The sequence below is a fragment of the Dendropsophus ebraccatus genome, chromosome 13 (assembly GCF_027789765.1).
Source record: "Dendropsophus ebraccatus isolate aDenEbr1 chromosome 13, aDenEbr1.pat, whole genome shotgun sequence".
NCBI lineage: Eukaryota > Metazoa > Chordata > Amphibia > Anura > Hylidae > Dendropsophus > Dendropsophus ebraccatus.
Genome location: NC_091466.1, coordinates 5,163,048 through 5,182,276, shown reverse-complemented (window position 1 = coordinate 5,182,276; position 19,229 = coordinate 5,163,048). Strand labels below are relative to the sequence as shown.

At 49.5% G+C, this 19,229-nt stretch overlaps 3 protein-coding genes across 9 annotated transcripts in view; 1 reads left to right on the top strand and 2 right to left on the bottom strand.

Annotated features, from left to right (window-relative positions):
* The window catches only part of CHTOP (chromatin target of PRMT1), an 11,027-nt gene extending 10,059 nt beyond the window's left edge, over positions 1-968 (bottom strand). The window contains exon 1 of one of the 3 annotated variants that reach the window (XM_069950646.1): positions 719-968. The gene's annotated coding sequence lies outside the window, so the exon portion shown is untranslated. The remainder of the gene's footprint in view (positions 1-718) is intronic. The other 2 variants (XM_069950645.1, XM_069950644.1) reach the window with 2 other exon arrangements.
* Positions 940-19,229, top strand: S100A13 (S100 calcium binding protein A13). Of its 3 annotated transcripts, none has more exons than XM_069950653.1 (3): positions 940-1,023; positions 18,494-18,649; positions 19,027-19,229. In XM_069950653.1, the coding sequence occupies exons 2-3, from the start codon at positions 18,500-18,502 to the stop codon at positions 19,156-19,158; spliced, it is 282 nt and encodes a 93-aa protein (XP_069806754.1). In that variant the 5' UTR covers positions 940-1,023; positions 18,494-18,499; the 3' UTR covers positions 19,159-19,229. The 3 variants fall into 3 exon arrangements, with proteins under 3 accessions (XP_069806754.1, XP_069806752.1, XP_069806753.1); XM_069950651.1 differs by lacking the exon at positions 940-1,023 and adding an exon at positions 9,337-9,449; XM_069950652.1 differs by lacking the exon at positions 940-1,023 and adding an exon at positions 17,168-17,219.
* On the bottom strand, positions 4,478-9,480 carry LOC138771148 (protein S100-A1-like). Of its 3 annotated transcripts, none has more exons than XM_069950647.1 (4): positions 8,922-9,480; positions 7,144-7,393; positions 4,886-5,057; positions 4,478-4,694 (listed from the first exon to the last, which is right to left on the bottom strand). In XM_069950647.1, the coding sequence occupies exons 2-4, from the start codon at positions 7,242-7,244 to the stop codon at positions 4,551-4,553; spliced, it is 417 nt and encodes a 138-aa protein (XP_069806748.1). In that variant the 5' UTR covers positions 7,245-7,393; positions 8,922-9,480; the 3' UTR covers positions 4,478-4,550. The 3 variants fall into 3 exon arrangements, with proteins under 3 accessions (XP_069806748.1, XP_069806751.1, XP_069806749.1); XM_069950650.1 differs by having other exon boundaries at positions 8,979-9,480; XM_069950648.1 differs by lacking the exon at positions 8,922-9,480 and adding an exon at positions 7,617-7,661.

Genomic DNA, 19,229 nt, shown 5'->3' with positions numbered 1-19,229 from the left:
CCCTGTATCCCCCAGCCTCTCCCCTCACACTGTCCCCTGTATCCCCCAGCCTCTCCCCTCACACTGCCCCCTGTATGCCCCAGCCTCTCCCCCCTGTATCCCCCAGCCTCTCCCCTCACACTGCCCCCCCTGTACCCCCCAGCCTCTCCCCTCACACTGCCCCCTGTATCCCCCAGCCTCTCCCCTCACACTGTCCCCTGTATCCCCCAGCCTCTCCCCTCACACTGCCCCCTGTATGCCCCAGCCTCTCCCCCCTGTATCCCCCAGCCTCTCCCCTCACACTGCCCCCTGTATCCCCCAGCCTCTCCCCCCTGTATCCCCCAGCCTCTCCCCTCACACTGCCCCCCCTGTATCCCCCAGCCTCTCCCCTCACACTGCCCCCTGTATCCCCAGCCTCTCCCCTCACACTGCCCCCCCTGTACCCCCCAGCCTCTCCCCTCACACTGCCCCCTGTAGCCCCAGCCTCTCCCCCCTGTATCCCCCAGCCTCTCCCCCCTGTATCCCCCAGCCTCTCCCCTCACACTGCCCCCTGTATGCCCCAGCCTCTCCCCCCTGTATCCCCCAGCCTCTCCCCTCACACTGCCCCCTGTATCCCCCAGCCTCTCCCCCCTGTATCCCCCAGCCTCTCCCCTCACACTGCCCCCTGTATCCCCCAGCCTCTCCCCCCTGTATCCCCCAGCTTCTCCCCTCACGCTGCCCGCGCCCCTCGGTCACTTACTTGGCGTCCCTGTAGCCAACGCTGCGGCCTGCTGTTTTCGCCGGGTGTTAACGGGCGGCTGCTGGGTCACCGGCACTATCACTGCGCCCCACAAGACCCCACGGGCTCCGCCGTCTACAAAATGGAGTCACCACAAGCCCTTGGCTGCAAAATGGAGGCGTCTATAAAGCACGTCACCGCGCACACGAGACTCCGCCCCGCCATGCGGGACACGAAAATATCCGACCAATGATCGCTGCGCCCGCCCCGAGGTTACCAAGGAGACGGAAGGCGGCCAACTGCGCGTGTGAGGCGGGATACGTGAGGTGAGTGGTGGAGGGCGCCGCCATCTTGTGGATGTCACATTCCGTCAATAGTCGTGCATTACCTCGCGATATACATTACCTCACACTATACATCACCTGACGATATACATTATCTCACAGTATACATCACCTGGCCGTATACATTACCTCAAACAATATATTACTATATATTACATCACACTACACTTTACCTGGTGATATACATTACCTCACACTATACATCACCTGACGATATACATTACCTCACACTATACATCACCTGACGATATACATTACCTCACACTATACATCACCTGACGATATACATTATCTCACAGTATACATCACCTGGCCGTATACATTACCTCAAACAATATATTACTATATATTACATCACACTACACTTTACCTGGTGATATACATCACCTCACACTATACATCACCTGGTGATATCTAGTACCTCACATTATACATCTTCTGGTGATATACATTACCTCACACTATACATCACCTGGTGATATACTGTACATTACCTCACACTATACATCTCCTGGTGATATACTGTACATTACCTCACACTATACATCACCTGGTGATATCCAGTACCTCACACTTTACATCACCTGCTGATATACATTACCTCACACTATACATCACCTGCTGATATACATTACCCCAAACTATATATTAACTGGTCATATACATTACCTCAAACTATACATCACATGGGGATATCCAGTACCTCACACTATACATCACCTGGTGATATACATTACCTCACACTATACATCACCTGACGATATACATTATCTCACACTATACATCACCTGGTGATATACATTACCCCAAACTATATATTAACTGGTCATATACATTACCTCAAACTATACATCACATGGTGATATCCAGTACCTCACACTATACATCACATGGTGATATCCAGTACCTCACACTATACATCACCTGGTGATATACATTACCTCACACTATACATCACCTGGTGATATATGTGTTTTTATGGTTTTTATGTGTTTGTCCGATGTTTTTATCACATACAGAAATATAATTGCAATCATATTATGAGTAACAAAAGCTTATATTGACAGAATAAGTTACTGCAGCAAGTCTATAATATTTGCAGTCCTGCGCCTTCTTCTTCAGGACCTCTGCAATTCTCCCTGGCTGCTCTCTATCACCTTCTGGACCAAATCCTGACTGATAGCAGTTCATTCTTGCACAATCAATGCTCGCATTTTGTCAGAATTTGTTGATTTTTGTTTGTCCACCCGTCTCTTGATTGACCACAAGTTCTCAATGGGATTAAGATCTGGGGAGTTTCCAGGCCATGGACCCAAAATCTCTCTGTTTTCTTCTCTGAGCCATTTAGTTATAGCCTTTGCTTTATGGCAAGGTGCTCCATCATGCTGGAAAAGGCATTGTTGATGGCCAAACTGCTCTTGGATGGTTGGGAGAAGTTGCTCTTGGAGGACAATCTGGTATCATTCTTTATTCATGGCTGTGTTTTTAGCCAAGACTGTGAGAGAGCCGATTCCCTTGGCTGAGAAGCAACCCCACACATGAATGGTTTCAGGATGCCGGTTACAGTTGGCACGAGACAAGACTGGTGGTAGCGCTCACCTCGTTTTCCAGATGTCCCAAACAATCGGAAAGGGGATTCATCAGAGAAAATGACTTTCCCCCAGTTTTCAGCAGTCCACTCCCTGTGCCTTTTGCAGAATATCAGTCTGTCCCTGATAGTTTTTTCTGGAGAGAAGTGGCTTCTTTGCTGCCCTCCTTGAGACCAGGCCTTGCTCCAAGAGTCTCCGCAGGTGCACAGTGCAGATGGCCTCACACCTGCCTGCTGCCATTCCTGAGCAAGCTCTGCACTGCTGGTAGCCCCATCCCACAGCTGAAACACTTTTAAGAGATGGTCCTTGCTGGTCTTTCTTGGGCGCTCTGGAGCCTTTTTGGCAACAATGGTCCTCTCTCCTTGAAGTTCTTGATGATGCGATAGATTGTTGACTGAGGTGCAATCTTTCTAGCTGCGATACTCTTCCCTGTTAGGCCATTTTTGTGCAGTGCAATGATGACTGTACGTGTTTCTTTAGAGATAACCTTGGTTAACAGAAGAGAAACAATGATGCCAAGAACCAGCCTCCTTTTAAAGTGTCCAGTGGTGGTGGTACTTAATCATGACAGATTGATCTCCAGCCCTGTCCTCATCAACACCCACACCTGTGTTAATGGAGCAATCACTGAAACAATGTTAGCTGGTCCTTTTAAGGCAGGGCTGCAATGATGTTGAAATGTGTTTTGGGGGATAAAGTTCATTTTCTCTCCAAATATTGACTTTGCAAGTAATTGCTGTTAAGCTGATCACTCTTTATAACATTCTGGAGTATATGCAAATTGCCATTTTAAAAACGGAAGTAGTAGACTTTGTAAAATGTAATATTTGTATCATTCTCAAAACTTTTGGCCATGACTGTACATTACCTTACAATATACATCTCCTGGTGATATACATTACCTCACACTATACATCACCTGGTGATATCCAATACCGCACACTGTACATCACCTGGTGATATACATTACCTCACACTATACATCAGCTGGTGATATCCATTACCTCACACTATACATCAGCTGGTGATATCCAGTACCGCACACTATACATCACCTGGTGATATCCAGTACCTCACACTATACATCACCTGGTGATATACATTACCTCACTTTATACATCACCTGGTGATATCCAGTACCGCACACCATACATCACCTGGTGATATACATTACCTCACACTATACATAACCTGATACAACAAGTATAATTGGTTTGGACATTAAACATGTCTGCGAGGAGCCATCCTGTCCACATGGGGGCAGTATTCCTGCATGGCAATATCATCAGCAGCATAGAGTTATGCTATTACAGATCACTACAGTTGTTGAGGCCACAGAAGTTCAGCCCGCCATTAGATTTGCCCTTTATATAGGGTGACATAGGGAATGTGTGGGTTGACACTGGACGTAGCTTTAATCGGGCAGTGTTTTAATGACATCCAGATATACTTGGGATCATAGTATGTGTACTCTGGATCAGCGGATAGCAGTAATTACACAAGTGTTTGCCTCTCTCATCTCTAGGACATGTCTTACGTATAGAGATGTTAGGGATGCACACAGAACCCCTATCTGTAAGGCGTATCCTATACAGTGGAAAGTATGGTGGTGCCCCTGATCTCTCCCAGATAAGCCTGGTGATTGTAGATGGGTGTCGGGGGAGGACAGAGACCTATGTACGTGTAACGGGAGGAGGAATAGCTGTCAGCTAGACAAGCACTTGCCTGACTTCTGTCTACTGCACATGACCACCATAAGAGATCCGAACAATCTTAGCAGTGCTTGGTGATCTCCCTGACATAAGACAAGATATTTATCATAAGAAACACATTGACACATACAGATCTTAATTCTCAAGTTTAATGATACAAGAGTCTGTAAATGAGACTGTGGCACCACTTGCGGTGGACATCGGGGCCTCAGCTACTCTCACAGAAGAAGTTGTTACAGGCTACGGTCAACGATGCCACCAAGATGACAAATTCCTGGAAATCCACCTCACCATCGCCATTCTCATCTAATTCCTTCATGATCTTGTCCACCGTGCCAGCGTCCTTCTGGGTCTACAAGAAACCAAGAGTGGATAGAAGATGTTATACATTAATTGATTATGATTATGAAGTCGTCTACTGAAGTGTGCACTGTCAATAATTCCAGCAGTGAAAAGACAGGTCAGGCCAAGGTAACCAAATCTTTCTGGTAATCCTGGGACCCCCAGGAACTTAGATTATCTTTGGGATAAATTGTCTCTTACCTCCAGGTACTCCCCAAGTTCATTCTGTAGTAGATCTTTCAGCTCTCTTCGACTCAGTTTGTGCTTATCACCTTCCCGGGCTGAGTATGTGTGGAAAACCGAGATAAGTGTCTCCATGGCTTCTTCTAACTGTGAAGACATCTTTGAGGAGTTCTGGTTGATGAACCACACACTGAGGAGAAGACATTATTACAAAATAGTGGAAAAACCTAAGTAGTTGACATAGAGATAACAAGGAAGCACAGGAGAATAGGCATAACCATGTGTGATGACCAGAAAATGAGAAGGAAGCACAAGAAGTTAAGCATAACCTTGTGTGGTTCCCAGAAGATGAGAAGGAAGCACAAGAGGATAGGCATAACCATGTGTGCTCACAAGAAGATGAAAATGAAGCACAGGAGGGATAGGCATAATGTGTGGTCATAAGATGGAAGCACATGAGGATCGGCAAATTCGAGTGGTCACCAGAAGATAAGGAAGCACAGGAGGATAGGCATAACCACGTGTGGTCATCGGAAGATGAGAAGCAAGCACAGGAGGAATAGGTATAACGCGTGGTCACGAGAAGGATAGGCATAACCATGTGTGGTCACCAGAAGATGAGAAGGAAGCACAAGAAGTTAGGCATAACCTTGTATGGTCCCCGGAAGATGAGAAGGAAGCATAACCATTAGAGATGAGCGAACCTGCCGAGGTTCGGGTTTGTATGAACCTGAACTCTCGGCGTCTGATTCCTGCTGTTTGCAGCCTCCGTGAAGAGGATGGATACAGCCGGAGGACTGCCTGGAAAACTGGGATACAGCCATAGCCATAGGCTGTATCCCAGTTTTCCAGGCAGTCCTCCGGCTGTATCCACCCTCTTCACGGAGGCTGCAGACAGCGGGAATCAGACGCCGAGAGTTCAGGTTCATGCGAACCCGAACCTCGCGTGGTCATGAGACGGAAGCACAAGAGGATAGGCATAACCATGTGTTGTCACCGGAAGATGAGAAGCAAGTGCAGAAGGGATAGGTGTAACGAGTGGTAACAAGAAGGAAGCACAGGAGCATAGGCATAACCATGTGTGGTCACCGTTAGATGATAAAAAGATATAACAATCATGGCAAAGTAAAAGTCCTGGTAGAAGATTATAGCTATGAGAAAGTGATGATACAAGATAAGAGTCAGAAAAGTCTTGGCATAGGTCGATAAAGTAGAAATCAAGATGTTTATGACGTGACGCAAGGAATGGCCAGAAAATGGAGATGGATACAGCAAATGATATGGATACTAGAGTGTAAGATCTCAGCGTAGGAAGTTTGGAAGAGATGGAAGTGTTTTGTAAATGGGTGAAAAGTTAAGGATGGGATTGTCTCTGCTCAGTGAGATGGGTACAGGCTATATCTCTGCTCAGGATGATGACTACTAGTTATGTCTCTGCTCAGGGAGATGGGTACAGGCTATGTCTCTGCTCAGGATGATGACTACTAGTTATGTCTCTGCTCAGGGAGATGGGTACAGGCTATATCTCTGCTCAGGATGATGACTACTAGTTATGTCTCTGCTCAGTGAGATGGGTACAGGCTATATCTCTGCTCAGGATGATGACTACTAGTTATGTCTCTGCTCAGGGAGATGGGTACAGGCTATATCTCTGCTCAGGATGATGACTACTAGTTATGTCTCTGCTCAGGGAGATGGGTACAGGCTATATCTCTGCTCAGGATGATGACTACTAGTTATGTCTCTGCTCAGGGAGATGGGTACAGGCTATATCTCTGCTCAGGATGATGACTACTAGTTATGTCTCTGCTCAGGGAGATGGGTACAGGCTATATCTCTGCTCAGGATGATGACTACTAGTTATGTCTCTGCTCAGGGAGATGGGTACAGGCTAGGTCTCTGCTCAGGATGATGACTACTAGTTATGTCTCTGCTCAGGGAGATGGGTACAGGCTAGGTCTCTGCTCAGGAGGATGACCACTAGTTATGTCTCTGCTCAGTGAGATGGGTACAGGCTAGGTCTCTGCTCAGGAGGATGACCACTAGTTATGTCTCTTAGGATGATCAGTACGAATTATGTCTCAGATCAGGGTTATGGTTCTGGCTATGTCTCTGCATATGATGTTAGGTATCAGTTATGTCTCTGCTTGGGATGTTGTGTTAGCCTCTTGTACAGGATAGACACACACAGTAGGTAAGAATGTCAGAAGATTGATAAGATAGGAGAACACCTTAGATAGGACAGGTATAAGGTCAGGGCAGTTGGTATTCCTCACCAACGATCAGCGGCAGTGATGTCTCCTCCACAGCAGCTTCTGTAGACTGGTCCCGTGTCCAAGCGCCGGCTCCTTTTCATCTCCCCCTTCTCTGGATTCATTACATGTCAAACAATGACACCTGTTCCTCTCAGGTATCACTAGTCACATTTCCATACATCTCTGAGGATTTGGGACGCATCACCCTGGAGACCACTGAAACCTGACCCCACAGATGGGGACAAGAAAGGGGGCGTCGGTCACATGACGCCTAAAAACAAAGATGTAATCAATGTAATAGCAATTTTACAGCTCCTTTATAACCTTTACATATATGTACCCTACCATGGGGTCAAAGATGGTGGCATGATGTTATTAAGATATTCACAAGTGCCTAAGATCCTCTCATCAGAGACCCCCATCCCCCTGTATTATAGGAATAAACCCAGACAAACATAAGTGAATGAAGGGTATGAGTATAAAGCGCTCCAGACCTGAGGTGATCCCAAGACTGTGACGTCTCCACCGCATCCACCGAGCTGCAAAACATCTCAAAGACCACTCTGTGAGAGCAGAATACTGGCCTTATACACATAACATGGGGGACGCTCCCATATATCCTGCCAGCCCCGACACTGGGACTGAGGGAGCCAGTCCTCATACAGGAGACACGTAGCATCAGACTGGGGGTCACCACTATACGTATACACATAACATGGGGGACGCTCCCACATATCCCACCAGTCCTCATACAGGAGACACGTAGCATCAGACTGGGGGTCACCACTATACGTATACACATAACATGGGGGACGCTCCCACATATCCCACCAGTCCTCATACAGGAGACACGTAGCATCAGACTGGGGGTCACCACTATACGTATACACATAACATGGGGGACGCTCCCACTTATCCCACCAGTACTCATACAGGAGACACGTAGCATCAGACTGGGGGTCACCACTATACGTATACACATAACATGGGGGACGCTCCCACATATCCCACCAGTCCTCATACAGGAGACACGTAGCATCAGACTGGGGGTCACCCCTATACGTATACACATAACATGGGGGACGCTCCCACATATCCCACCAGTCCTCATACAGGAGACACGTAGCATCAGACTGGGGGTCACCCCTATACGTATACACATAACATGGGGGACGCTCCCATGTGTATACACATCGTATATGCTCCGGCCGGGATCCCATTGAAAGTAAGGCATTATTCCACTGCGCCAAAAGGACGCCCGTTGTTGCCATCGGCAATAACGGCCATACTTTTACGTAGTGTGAACATAGCCTTATACAGTAAATGTTAGAGTCATACTGTTGGCTGTATCGCAGCCTGCTATCAGTCGTTGTATCCCTGTAGACGTGGCCCTCATTTCCCGGGCTCCCCCGTCGCCCTCGTTTCCCGGGCTCCCCCGTCGCCCTCGTTTCCCGGGCTCCCCCGTCGCCCTCGTTTCCCGGGCTCCCCCGTCGCCCTCGTTTCCCGGGCTCCCCCGTCGCCCTCGTTTCCCGGGCTTCCCCGTCGCCCTCTTTTCCCGGGCTCCCCCGTCGCCCTCGTTTCCCGGGCTCCCCCGTCGCCCTCGTTTCCCGGGCTCCCCCGTCGCCCTCATTTCCCGGGCTTCCCCGTCGCCCTCTTTTCCCGGGCTCCCCCGTCGCCCTCTTTTCCCGGGCTCCCCCGTCGCCCTCGTTTCCTGGGCTCCCCCGTCGCCCTCATTTCCCGTGCTTCCCCGTCGCCCTCTTTTCCCAGGCTCCCCCGTCGCCCTCGTTTCCCGGGCTCACCTGTCGCCCGCTGTAGGTGACACTGATCCCTATTGTGGCGGGTGTGGATTCGGTTACCGCTCGCTGCCCTTCTTCATTTATTCATCTTGCCATTTACATAAGATGGACGGCAGTAGATGGCGATCCTCCTCGTACTGCTCCTTGTAGATTGCCAGCTCCGGGGACAGCCCATGAGCGTGCTATAATGTGGCTAGAGTGTCAGCTCTTGGGCCCAGTCCCTGTAGATCAGCATTGTCCTGAGCCTGCCCAGTAATTTGTCAGCTTTGTGGCGTCCCCGCTGACAGCTCCATTGTTTGTGCCTGGTAAATAATTAATATTTCATCTCCCGTCCTATGTCTGCTGCATTAATAAATGATCTTCTGTGGTCAGTGCTCAGTGCTGCCCCCCAGCTGCCGCAGGGCTGTATGACAGCTGGAGGGGCCCATCCATGACTCTGCACGCTGCTGTCAGGTCTCCTCCTCCTCCCGCTGCCTCCACAAACTTCCTGTTATCCTGACGCTAGGAATGTCTTAAAGGTGTAAGGACGGTGTAAGTAAGAAGAGCATTGTTCTAAGCTATCCCTGTGTACTTACCCTCTGCTCCCCCCTGCTCCCCCCTGCCCCCCCCTGCCCCTGTCCCTGCCCCGGTCCCTGCCCCGATGGCTGCAGCTCCGCTCTGTGCTACTAATGACTGCCGGCTACCTACACTACACAGGGAGGGGGCTGACAGCGCTGTGTGCCAGCTTATGCAGCTGGGAGGCTTAGATACAGAGCCTCTGCAGGCAGTATCACACAGGAGGATGAGATACAGAACCTCTGCAGACAGTATCACCCAGGAGGATGAGATACAGAGCCTCTGCAGGCAGTATCACACAGGAGGATGAGATACAGAGCCTCTGCAGGCAGTATCACACAGGAGGATGAGATACAGAGCCTCTGCAGGCAGTATCACACAGGAGGATGAGATACAGAGCCTCTGCAGGCAGTATCACACAGGAGGATGGGATACAGAGCCTCTGCAGATAGTATCACCCAGGAGAATGAGATACAGAGCCTCTGCAGATAGTATCGCCCAGGAGGATGAGATACAGAGCTTCTGCAGGCAGTATCACACAGGAGGATGAGATACAGAGCCTCTGCAGACAGTATCACACAGGAGGATGAGATACAGAACCTCTGCAGATAGTATCACACAGGAGGATGAGATACAGAGCCTCTGCAGGCAGTATCGCCCAGGAGGATGAGATACAGAGCCTCTGCAGGCAGTATCACACAGGAGGATGAGATACAGAGCCTCTGCAGACAGTATCACACAGGAGGATGAGATACAGAGCCTCTGCAGGCAGTATCACACAGGAGGATGAGATACAGAGCCTCTGCAGGCAGTATCGCCCAGGAGGATGAGATACAGAGCCTCTGCAGGCAGTATCACACAGGAGGATGAGATACAGAGCCTCTGCAGACAGTATCACACAGGAGGATGAGATACAGAGCTTCTGCAGACAGTATCACACAGGAGGATGAGATACAGAGCTTCTGCAGGCAGTATCACACAGGAGGATGAGATACAGAGCCTCTGCAGGCAGTATCACCCAGGAGGATGAGATACAGAACCTCTGCAGGCAGTATCACCCAGGAGGATGAGATACAGAGCTTCTGCAGACAGTATCACACAGGAGGATGAGATACAGAGCCTCTACAGATAGTATTACACAGGAGGATGAGATACAGAACCTCTGCAGGCAGTATCACACAGGAGGATTAGATACAGTGGCTCGCAGGCAGTACCACACGTGATAGTATTAGATACAACAGCTCAGCTGGCAGTATCACACAGTAGGATTAGATACGGTGGCTCTGCAGGCAGAATCACACAGGAGGATTAGGTACGGTGGCGACAGGATGAGATACACCAGCTGTGCAGCCCTAGTCTACAGTGCATGTGTATATAAATGTGAGTATGTAGAGGGGTGGCAGTCAGTGGCCCCGGGCCCCCGTATGTTATTCTGGAAGTTACACGGCTCCTGTATGAGGACTGGTGGAGTAGATGAGATGGTCAACCATGTTATGTGTATATATGTATGTAGAGGGGTGACAGTCAGTGGCCCCGGGCCCCTGTGTGTTCTCATACAACCTCCATATCTCAGACTGGTGGAGTAGATGGGAGCGTTCACCATCATACAACCTTCACATCTTAGACTGGTGGAGTAGATGAGAGCATCCATCATCATACAACCTTCACATCTTAGACTGGTGGAGTAGATGAGAGCGTCCATCATCATACAACCTTCACATCCTAGACTGGTGGAGTAGATGGGAGAGTCCACCATCATACAACCTCCATATCTCAGACTGGTGGAGTAGATGGGAGCGTCCACCATCATACAACCTTCACATCCTAGACTGGTGGAGTAGATGGGAGCGTCCACCATCATACAACCTTCACATCCTAGACTGGTGGAGTAGATGGGAGCATCCACCATCATACAACCTTCACATCCTAGACTGGTGGAGTAGATGGGAGTGTCCACCATCATAAGACCTTCACATCCTAGACTGGTGGAGTAGATGAGAGCATCCACAATCATACAACCTTCACATCCCAGACTGGTGGAGTAGATGGGAGCGTCCACCATCATACAACCTTCACATCCTAGACTGGTGGAGTAGATGGGAGCGTCCACCATCATACAACCTCCACATCTCAGACTGGTGGAGTAGATGAGAGCATCCACCATCATACAACCTTCACATCCTAGACTGGTGGAGTAGCTGGGAGCGTCCACCATCATACAACCTTCACATCCTAGACTGGTGGAGTAGATGAGAGCGTCCACCATCATACAACCTTCACATCTCAGACTGGTGGAGTAGCTGGGAGCGTCCACCATCATACAACCTCCACATCTCAGACTGGTGGAGTTGCTGGGAGCGTTCACCATCATACAACCTTCACATCTCAGACTGGTGGAGTAGATGAGAGCGTCCACCATCATACAACCTTCATATCTCAGACTGGTGGAGTAGCTGGGAGCGTTCACCATCATACAACCTTCACATCTCAGACTGGTGGAGTAGATGGGAGCGTCCACCATCATACAACCTTCACATCCTAGACTGGTGGAGTAGATGGGAGCGTCCACCATCATACAACCTTCACATCCTAGACTGGTGGAGTAGATGGGAGCATCCACCATCATACAACCTTCACATCCTAGACTGGTGGAGTAGATGGGAGTGTCCACCATCATACAACCTTCACATCCTAGACTGGTGGAGTAGATGAGAGCATCCACAATCATACAACCTTCACATCCCAGACTGGTGGAGTAGATGGGAGCGTCCACCATCATACAACCTTCACATCCTAGACTGGTGGAGTAGATGGGAGCGTCCACCATCATACAACCTCCACATCTCAGACTGGTGGAGTAGATGAGAGCATCCACCATCATACAACCTTCACATCCTAGACTGGTGGAGTAGCTGGGAGCGTCCACCATCATACAACCTTCACATCCTAGACTGGTGGAGTAGATGAGAGCGTCCACCATCATACAACCTTCACATCTCAGACTGGTGGAGTAGCTGGGAGCGTCCACCATCATACAACCTCCACATCTTAGACTGGTGGAGTTGCTGGGAGCGTTCACCATCATACAACCTTCACATCTTAGACTGGTGGAGTAGATGAGAGCGTCCATCATCATACAACCTTCACAACCTAGACTGGTGGAGTAGATGGGAGAGTCCACCATCATACAACCTCCATATCTCAGACTGGTGGAGTAGATGGGAGCGTCCACCATCATACAACCTTCACATCCTAGACTGGTGGAGTAGATGGGAGCGTCCACCATCATACAACCTTCACATCCTAGACTGGTGGAGTAGATGGGAGCATCCACCATCATACAACCTTCACATCCTAGACTGGTGGAGTAGATGGGAGTGTCCACCATCATACAACCTTCACATCCTAGACTGGTGGAGTAGATGAGAGCATCCACAATCATACAACCTTCACATCCCAGACTGGTGGAGTAGATGGGAGCGTCCACCATCATACAACCTTCACATCCTAGACTGGTGGAGTAGATGGGAGCGTCCACCATCATACAACCTCCACATCTCAGACTGGTGGAGTAGATGAGAGCATCCACCATCATACAACCTTCACATCCTAGACTGGTGGAGTAGCTGGGAGCGTCCACCATCATACAACCTTCACATCCTAGACTGGTGGAGTAGATGAGAGCGTCCACCATCATACAACCTTCACATCTCAGACTGGTGGAGTAGCTGGGAGCGTCCACCATCATACAACCTCCACATCTCAGACTGGTGGAGTTGCTGGGAGCGTTCACCATCATACAACCTTCACATCTCAGACTGGTGGAGTAGATGAGAGCGTTCACCATCATACAACCTTCACATCTCAGACTGGTGGAGTAGATGAGAGCGTCCACCATCATACAACCTTCACATCTCAGACTGGTGGAGTAGCTGGGAGCGTTCACCATCATACAACCTTCACATCTCAGACTGGTGGAGTTGCTGGGAGCGTCCACCATCATTCAACCTTCACATCTCAGACTGGTGGAGTAGCTGGGAGCGTTCACCATCATACAACCTTCACATCTCAGATTGGTGAAGTAGCTGGGAGCGTTCACCATCATACAACCTTCACATCACAGAATGGTTGAGTAGATGAGAGCATCCACCATCATACAACCTTCACATCACAGAATGGTGGAGTAGCTGGGAGCGTCCACCATCATACAACCACCACATCTCAGACTGGTGGAGTAGATGGGAGCGTCCACCATCATACAATCTCCACATCTCAGACTGGTGGAGTAGATGGGAGTGTCCACCATCATTCAATCTCCACATCACAGACTGGTGGAGTAGATGGGAGCGTCCACCATCATACAACCATACAACTCCACATCTCAGACTGGTGGAGTAGATGGGAGCATCCACCATCATACAACCTCCACATCCTAGACTGGTGGAGTAGCTGGGAGCGTCCACCATCATACAACCTCCACATCTCAGACTGGTGGAGTTGCTGGGAGCGTTCACCATCATACAACCTTCACATCTCAGACTGGTGGAGTAGATGAGAGCGTCCACCATCATACAACCTTCACATCTCAGACTGGTGGAGTAGCTGGGAGCGTCCACCATCATACAACCTCCACATCTCAGACTGGTGGAGTTGCTGGGAGCGTTCACCATCATACAACCTTCACATCTCAGACTGGTGGAGTAGATGAGAGCGTCCACCATCATACAACCTTCATATCTCAGACTGGTGGAGTAGCTGGGAGCGTTCACCATCATACAACCTTCACATCTCAGACTGGTGGAGTAGATGGGAGCGTCCACCATCATACAACCTTCACATCCTAGACTGGTGGAGTAGATGGGAGCGTCCACCATCATACAACCTTCACATCCTAGACTGGTGGAGTAGATGGGAGCATCCACCATCATACAACCTTCACATCCTAGACTGGTGGAGTAGATGGGAGTGTCCACCATCATACAACCTTCACATCCTAGACTGGTGGAGTAGATGAGAGCATCCACAATCATACAACCTTCACATCCCAGACTGGTGGAGTAGATGGGAGCGTCCACCATCATACAACCTTCACATCCTAGACTAGTGGAGTAGATGGGAGCGTCCACCATCATACAACCTCCACATCTCAGACTGGTGGAGTAGATGAGAGCATCCACCATCATACAACCTTCACATCCTAGACTGGTGGAGTAGCTGGGAGCGTCCACCATCATACAACCTTCACATCCTAGACTGGTGGAGTAGATGAGAGCGTCCACCATCATACAACCTTCACATCTCAGACTGGTGGAGTAGCTGGGAGCGTCCACCATCATACAACCTCCACATCTTAGACTGGTGGAGTTGCTGGGAGCGTTCACCATCATACAACCTTCACATCTTAGACTGGTGGAGTAGATGAGAGCGTCCATCATCATACAACCTTCACATCCTAGACTGGTGGAGTAGATGGGAGAGTCCACCATCATACAACCTCCATATCTCAGACTGGTGGAGTAGATGGGAGCGTCCACCATCATACAACCTTCACATCCTAGACTGGTGGAGTAGATGGGAGCGTCCACCATCATACAACCTTCACATCCTAGACTGGTGGAGTAGATGGGAGCATCCACCATCATACAACCTTCACATCCTAGACTGGTGGAGTAGATGGGAGTGTCCACCATCATACAACCTTCACATCCTAGACTGGTGGAGTAGATGAGAGCGTCCACCATCATACAACCTTCACATCCTAGACTGGTGGAGTAGATGGGAGCGTCCACCATCATACAACCTTCACATCCCAGACTGGTGGAGTAGATGGGAGCGTCCACCATCATACAACCTCCACATCTCAGACTGGTGGAGTAGATGGGAGCGTCCACCATCATACAACCTTCACATCCTAGACTGGTGGAGTAGCTGGGAGCGTCCACCATCATACAACCTTCACATCCTAGACTGGTGGAGTAGATGAGAGCGTCCACCATCATACAACCTTCACATCTCAGACTGGTGGAGTAGCTGGGAGCGTCCACCATCATACAACCTCCACATCTCAGACTGGTGGAGTAGCTGGGAGCGTTCACCATCATACAACCTTCACATCTCAGACTGGTGGAGTAGATGGGAGCGTCCACCATCATACAACCTTCACATCTCAGACTGGTGGAGTAGATGAGAGCGTCCACCATCATACAACCTTCACATCTCAGACTGGTGGAGTAGCTGGGAGCGTTCACCATCATACAACCTTCACATCTCAGACTGGTGGAGTTGCTGGGAGCGTCCACCATCATTCAACCTTCACATCTCAGACTGGTGGAGTAGCTGGGAGCGTTCACCATCATACAACCTTCACATCTCAGACTGGTGAAGTAGCTGGGAGCGTTCACCATCATACAACCTTCACATCACAGAATGGTTGAGTAGATGAGAGCATCCACCATCATACAACCTTCACATCACAGAATGGTGGAGTAGCTGGGAGCGTCCACCATCATACAACCACCACATCTCAGACTGGTGGAGTAGATGGGAGCGTCCACCATCATACAATCTCCACATCTCAGACTGGTGGAGTAGATGGGAGTGTCCACCATCATTCAATCTCCACATCACAGACTGGTGGAGTAGATGGGAGCGTCCACCATCATACAACCATACAACTCCACATCTCAGACTGGTGGAGTAGATGGGAGCATCCACCATCATACAACCTCCACATCCTAGACTGGTGGAGTAGCTGGGAGCGTCCACCATCATACAACCTCCACATCTCAGACTGGTGAAGTAGCTGGGAGCGTCCACCATCATACAATCTCCACATCACAGAATGGTTGAGTAGATAAGAGCATCCACCATCATACAACCTTCACATCTCAGACTGGTTGAGTAGATGAGAGCGTCCACCATCATACAACCTTCACATCTCAGACTGGTGGAGTAGATGGGAGCGTCCACCATCATACAACCTTCACATCTCAGACTGGTTGAGTAGATGAGAGCATCCACCATCATACAACCTTCACATCTCAGACTGGTTGAGTAGATGGGAGCGTCCACCATCACACAACCTCCACATCTCAGAATGGTTGGGTAGATGAGAGCATCCACCATCATACAACCTCCACATCTCAGACTGGTGGAGTAGATGGGAGCGTCCACCATCATACAACCTTCACATCTCAGACACATGAAATGATGGGAGTGGGCTGTGGTTAGACCGGTTTGTCTCCCATGTGCTGCACATTCCTTACACAGTCCGCACAGTTCTCTAGTGACTGTATAGTGTGTCGGGTGCTGCCACCATCCAGGGATCTGTTTTGTGTATGATCCTTCACAGGGTAACATGACTTGTTGGGGTGCAGATGCCTTCTGCCTCCTCTATGTGTATTGTACATTTGTGGTAGGCGTGTAGTGAGTTGTGATGTCATTGTTCGGCGGTCGCTGGCTATGCTGCACCCGTGTGTCACCAGATTTATGGGTTTGTTCTGGTTATGGGGGGGGGGGGCACTGGTATATGATGTGTGTGTGATTCTTTCTCACTAGACCAGAGAAGAGTTAATAAGGGCATTACACGGTGTTGGCTGTCTGAGGTGGGTGGTGAGGGTCACTCCTCTCCGCCGTACACTGGGGGGCTGTTCTGGTGCCAGGACTGCAGGGCGTGGTAGGGCTGGTACACAACTACATCTGTGTAAGTAAGCAGAGGCAGAGCAGTGTGAGCCCGTGTGTCAGCTGGTAACGTCCTCTGCCTCCTTACTCTCAGCCTGCATACTCTGCCCGCTAGCCTTGCCTTCCTTCCTTGCTGTGTTCTCTGCTCTTTATTGCTTTATTCTCTGCTTGCCTTCAGTGTGTCCTCTGCTTGCCACCATGGGTCCATTCTTTGCCTTCACTCATTGTTAGATCCTCTCCTCACCATTGGTGGGTCCTCTTCTTGCCTTTGTCAGGGCACTTGGCAATGGCTGTGTCTGCTCACCATCATTGCAGCCCATCCTGGCCAATGGTGGCTTCTACCTTTTTTTCTATGTTTGGGTCTTTTTCTTGCTGTTTTATTCTCTGCTTGCCATAGGTTATTGGGTCTCTTCTTCGCCATTACCTGGTCCTCTGCTTACTGTCATTTGGACCCTTACACCCTTTCATTGGATTCCTTCACTGCCATCACTTGGTCCTCTTCTCACTGTTATTTGTGACCCCATGGTTTGGTTCTCTTATATGCTGTTGCTTGATTCTCTGCTTGCCATTGTTTTCCCTTTTTCACCATCTCTGGGTCTTCTGCTCACTATCATTGGGTCCCTTCCTTGTCATCATTGGGTCCCTTTCCTTGCCTTCTTTGGGTCCCTTCCTTGTCTTCATTGGGTCCCTTCCTTGTCTTCATTGGGTCCCTTCCTTGTCTTCATTGGGTCCCTTCATTGACTTCTTTGGGTCCCTTCCTTGTCATCATCGGGTCCCTTCCTTGTCTTCTTTGGGTCCCTTCCTTGTCTTCTTTGGATCCCTTCCTTGTCTTCTTTGGGTCCCTTCCTTGTCATCATCGGGTCCCTTCCTTGTCATCATCGGGTCCCTTCCTTGTCTTCTTTGGGTCCCTTCCTTGTCTTCTTTGGGTCCCTTCCTTGTCTTCTTTGGGTCCCTTCCTTGTCTTCTTTGGATCCCTTCCTTGTCTTCTTTGGGTCCCTTCCTTGTCATCATCGGGTCCCTTCCTTGTCATCATCAGGTCCCTTCCTTGTCTTCTTTGGGTCCCTTCCTTGTCTTCTTTGGGTCCCTTCCTTGTCATCATCGGGTCCCTTCCTTGTCTTCTTTGGTTCCCTTGCTTGTCTTCTTTGGTTCCCTTCCTTGTCGGTTTAGGTTCTTCTCACCATTCTTTGTCCCTCCTCTCCATCGACAGGTCCTTTGCTGCCCACCATTTCTGCACCCCCTTCCTCCCTTATCAGCCTCTTGTTGCCGTCTCCTTCGCTCATGATGCCCTGAGTTAGTCTGTCGTTTGGCACCATGAGTATTAATGCCACTGTTCTCCGCAGTACAAGATGGCCTCTTCACAGACTGAAATGGAACGTGCCATTGTGACCATAGTGAAATGCTTCTTCAACCACGCCGGAGAAGAAGGCAAGAAAGAGACCCTGAACGTCAGTGAGTTCATCAAACTTTCTTCTACAGAGTTGCCGAATCTCATGACGGTAAGCTTCAGCGCCAAGAATATGTAATGACCAGGGAGTCAGGGGAACATTTAGCAGTGGGGGATGGGGATTCCTGATCCTTGGACAAACACTTGTTTACAGAAAGGCATTATAACCAGAAGCCAAAGTCTGGACATTTAGGCCCCACTATGAGGCTGCCTGGGAACCCCCCTAAACATGGCCCATTTTGGGTGGGTGGGTTATTGGGTAGGGGGGTTATTTGCGGCCCAGAATTTGCAGAATTTTTCTGGCAAAATCAGAAACCTTGGCAAGTAAGGAATGATTGCTGACCATAGGTTCCTACCACTGCGTCACATGACCTGTGGGTAAGGAGGGGTCTTACGCATGATTTCATATAAGATTTTCCATTCCCTTAGGACGTCTCCTTAGAGGAGAAGATGAAAGATCTGGATATTAACCAAGATAATGAGCTGAAGTTTAACGAGTACTGGCGACTGATCGGAGAGCTGGGCAAGCAGGTCAAGAGAGACATCAAACCAAAGAAATAGTGATGTCACTGCCCTCTGGAATACCGTACTGTCATTTGTTACCTATGACAATAAAGAGACTGGGTTTGTAA

Excerpts from the sequence above, each read along its gene's own strand:
- LOC138771148 (XM_069950647.1), bottom strand. The coding sequence starts at position 7,244 with ATGAATCCAGAGAAGGGGGAGATGAAAAGGAGCCGGCGCTTGGACACG. Across the intron at positions 5,058-7,143 it reads ATCACTGCCGCTGATCGTTG|TGTGTGGTTCATCAACCAGA; the intron begins GTGAGGAATACC and ends TCTTCTCCTCAG. Across the intron at positions 4,695-4,885 it reads AACTTGGGGAGTACCTGGAG|ACCCAGAAGGACGCTGGCAC; the intron begins GTAAGAGACAAT and ends GGTTTCTTGTAG.
- S100A13 (XM_069950653.1), top strand. The coding sequence starts at position 18,500 with ATGGCCTCTTCACAGACTGAAATGGAACGTGCCATTGTGACCATAGTG. Across the intron at positions 18,650-19,026 it reads AGTTGCCGAATCTCATGACG|GACGTCTCCTTAGAGGAGAA; the intron begins GTAAGCTTCAGC and ends CCATTCCCTTAG.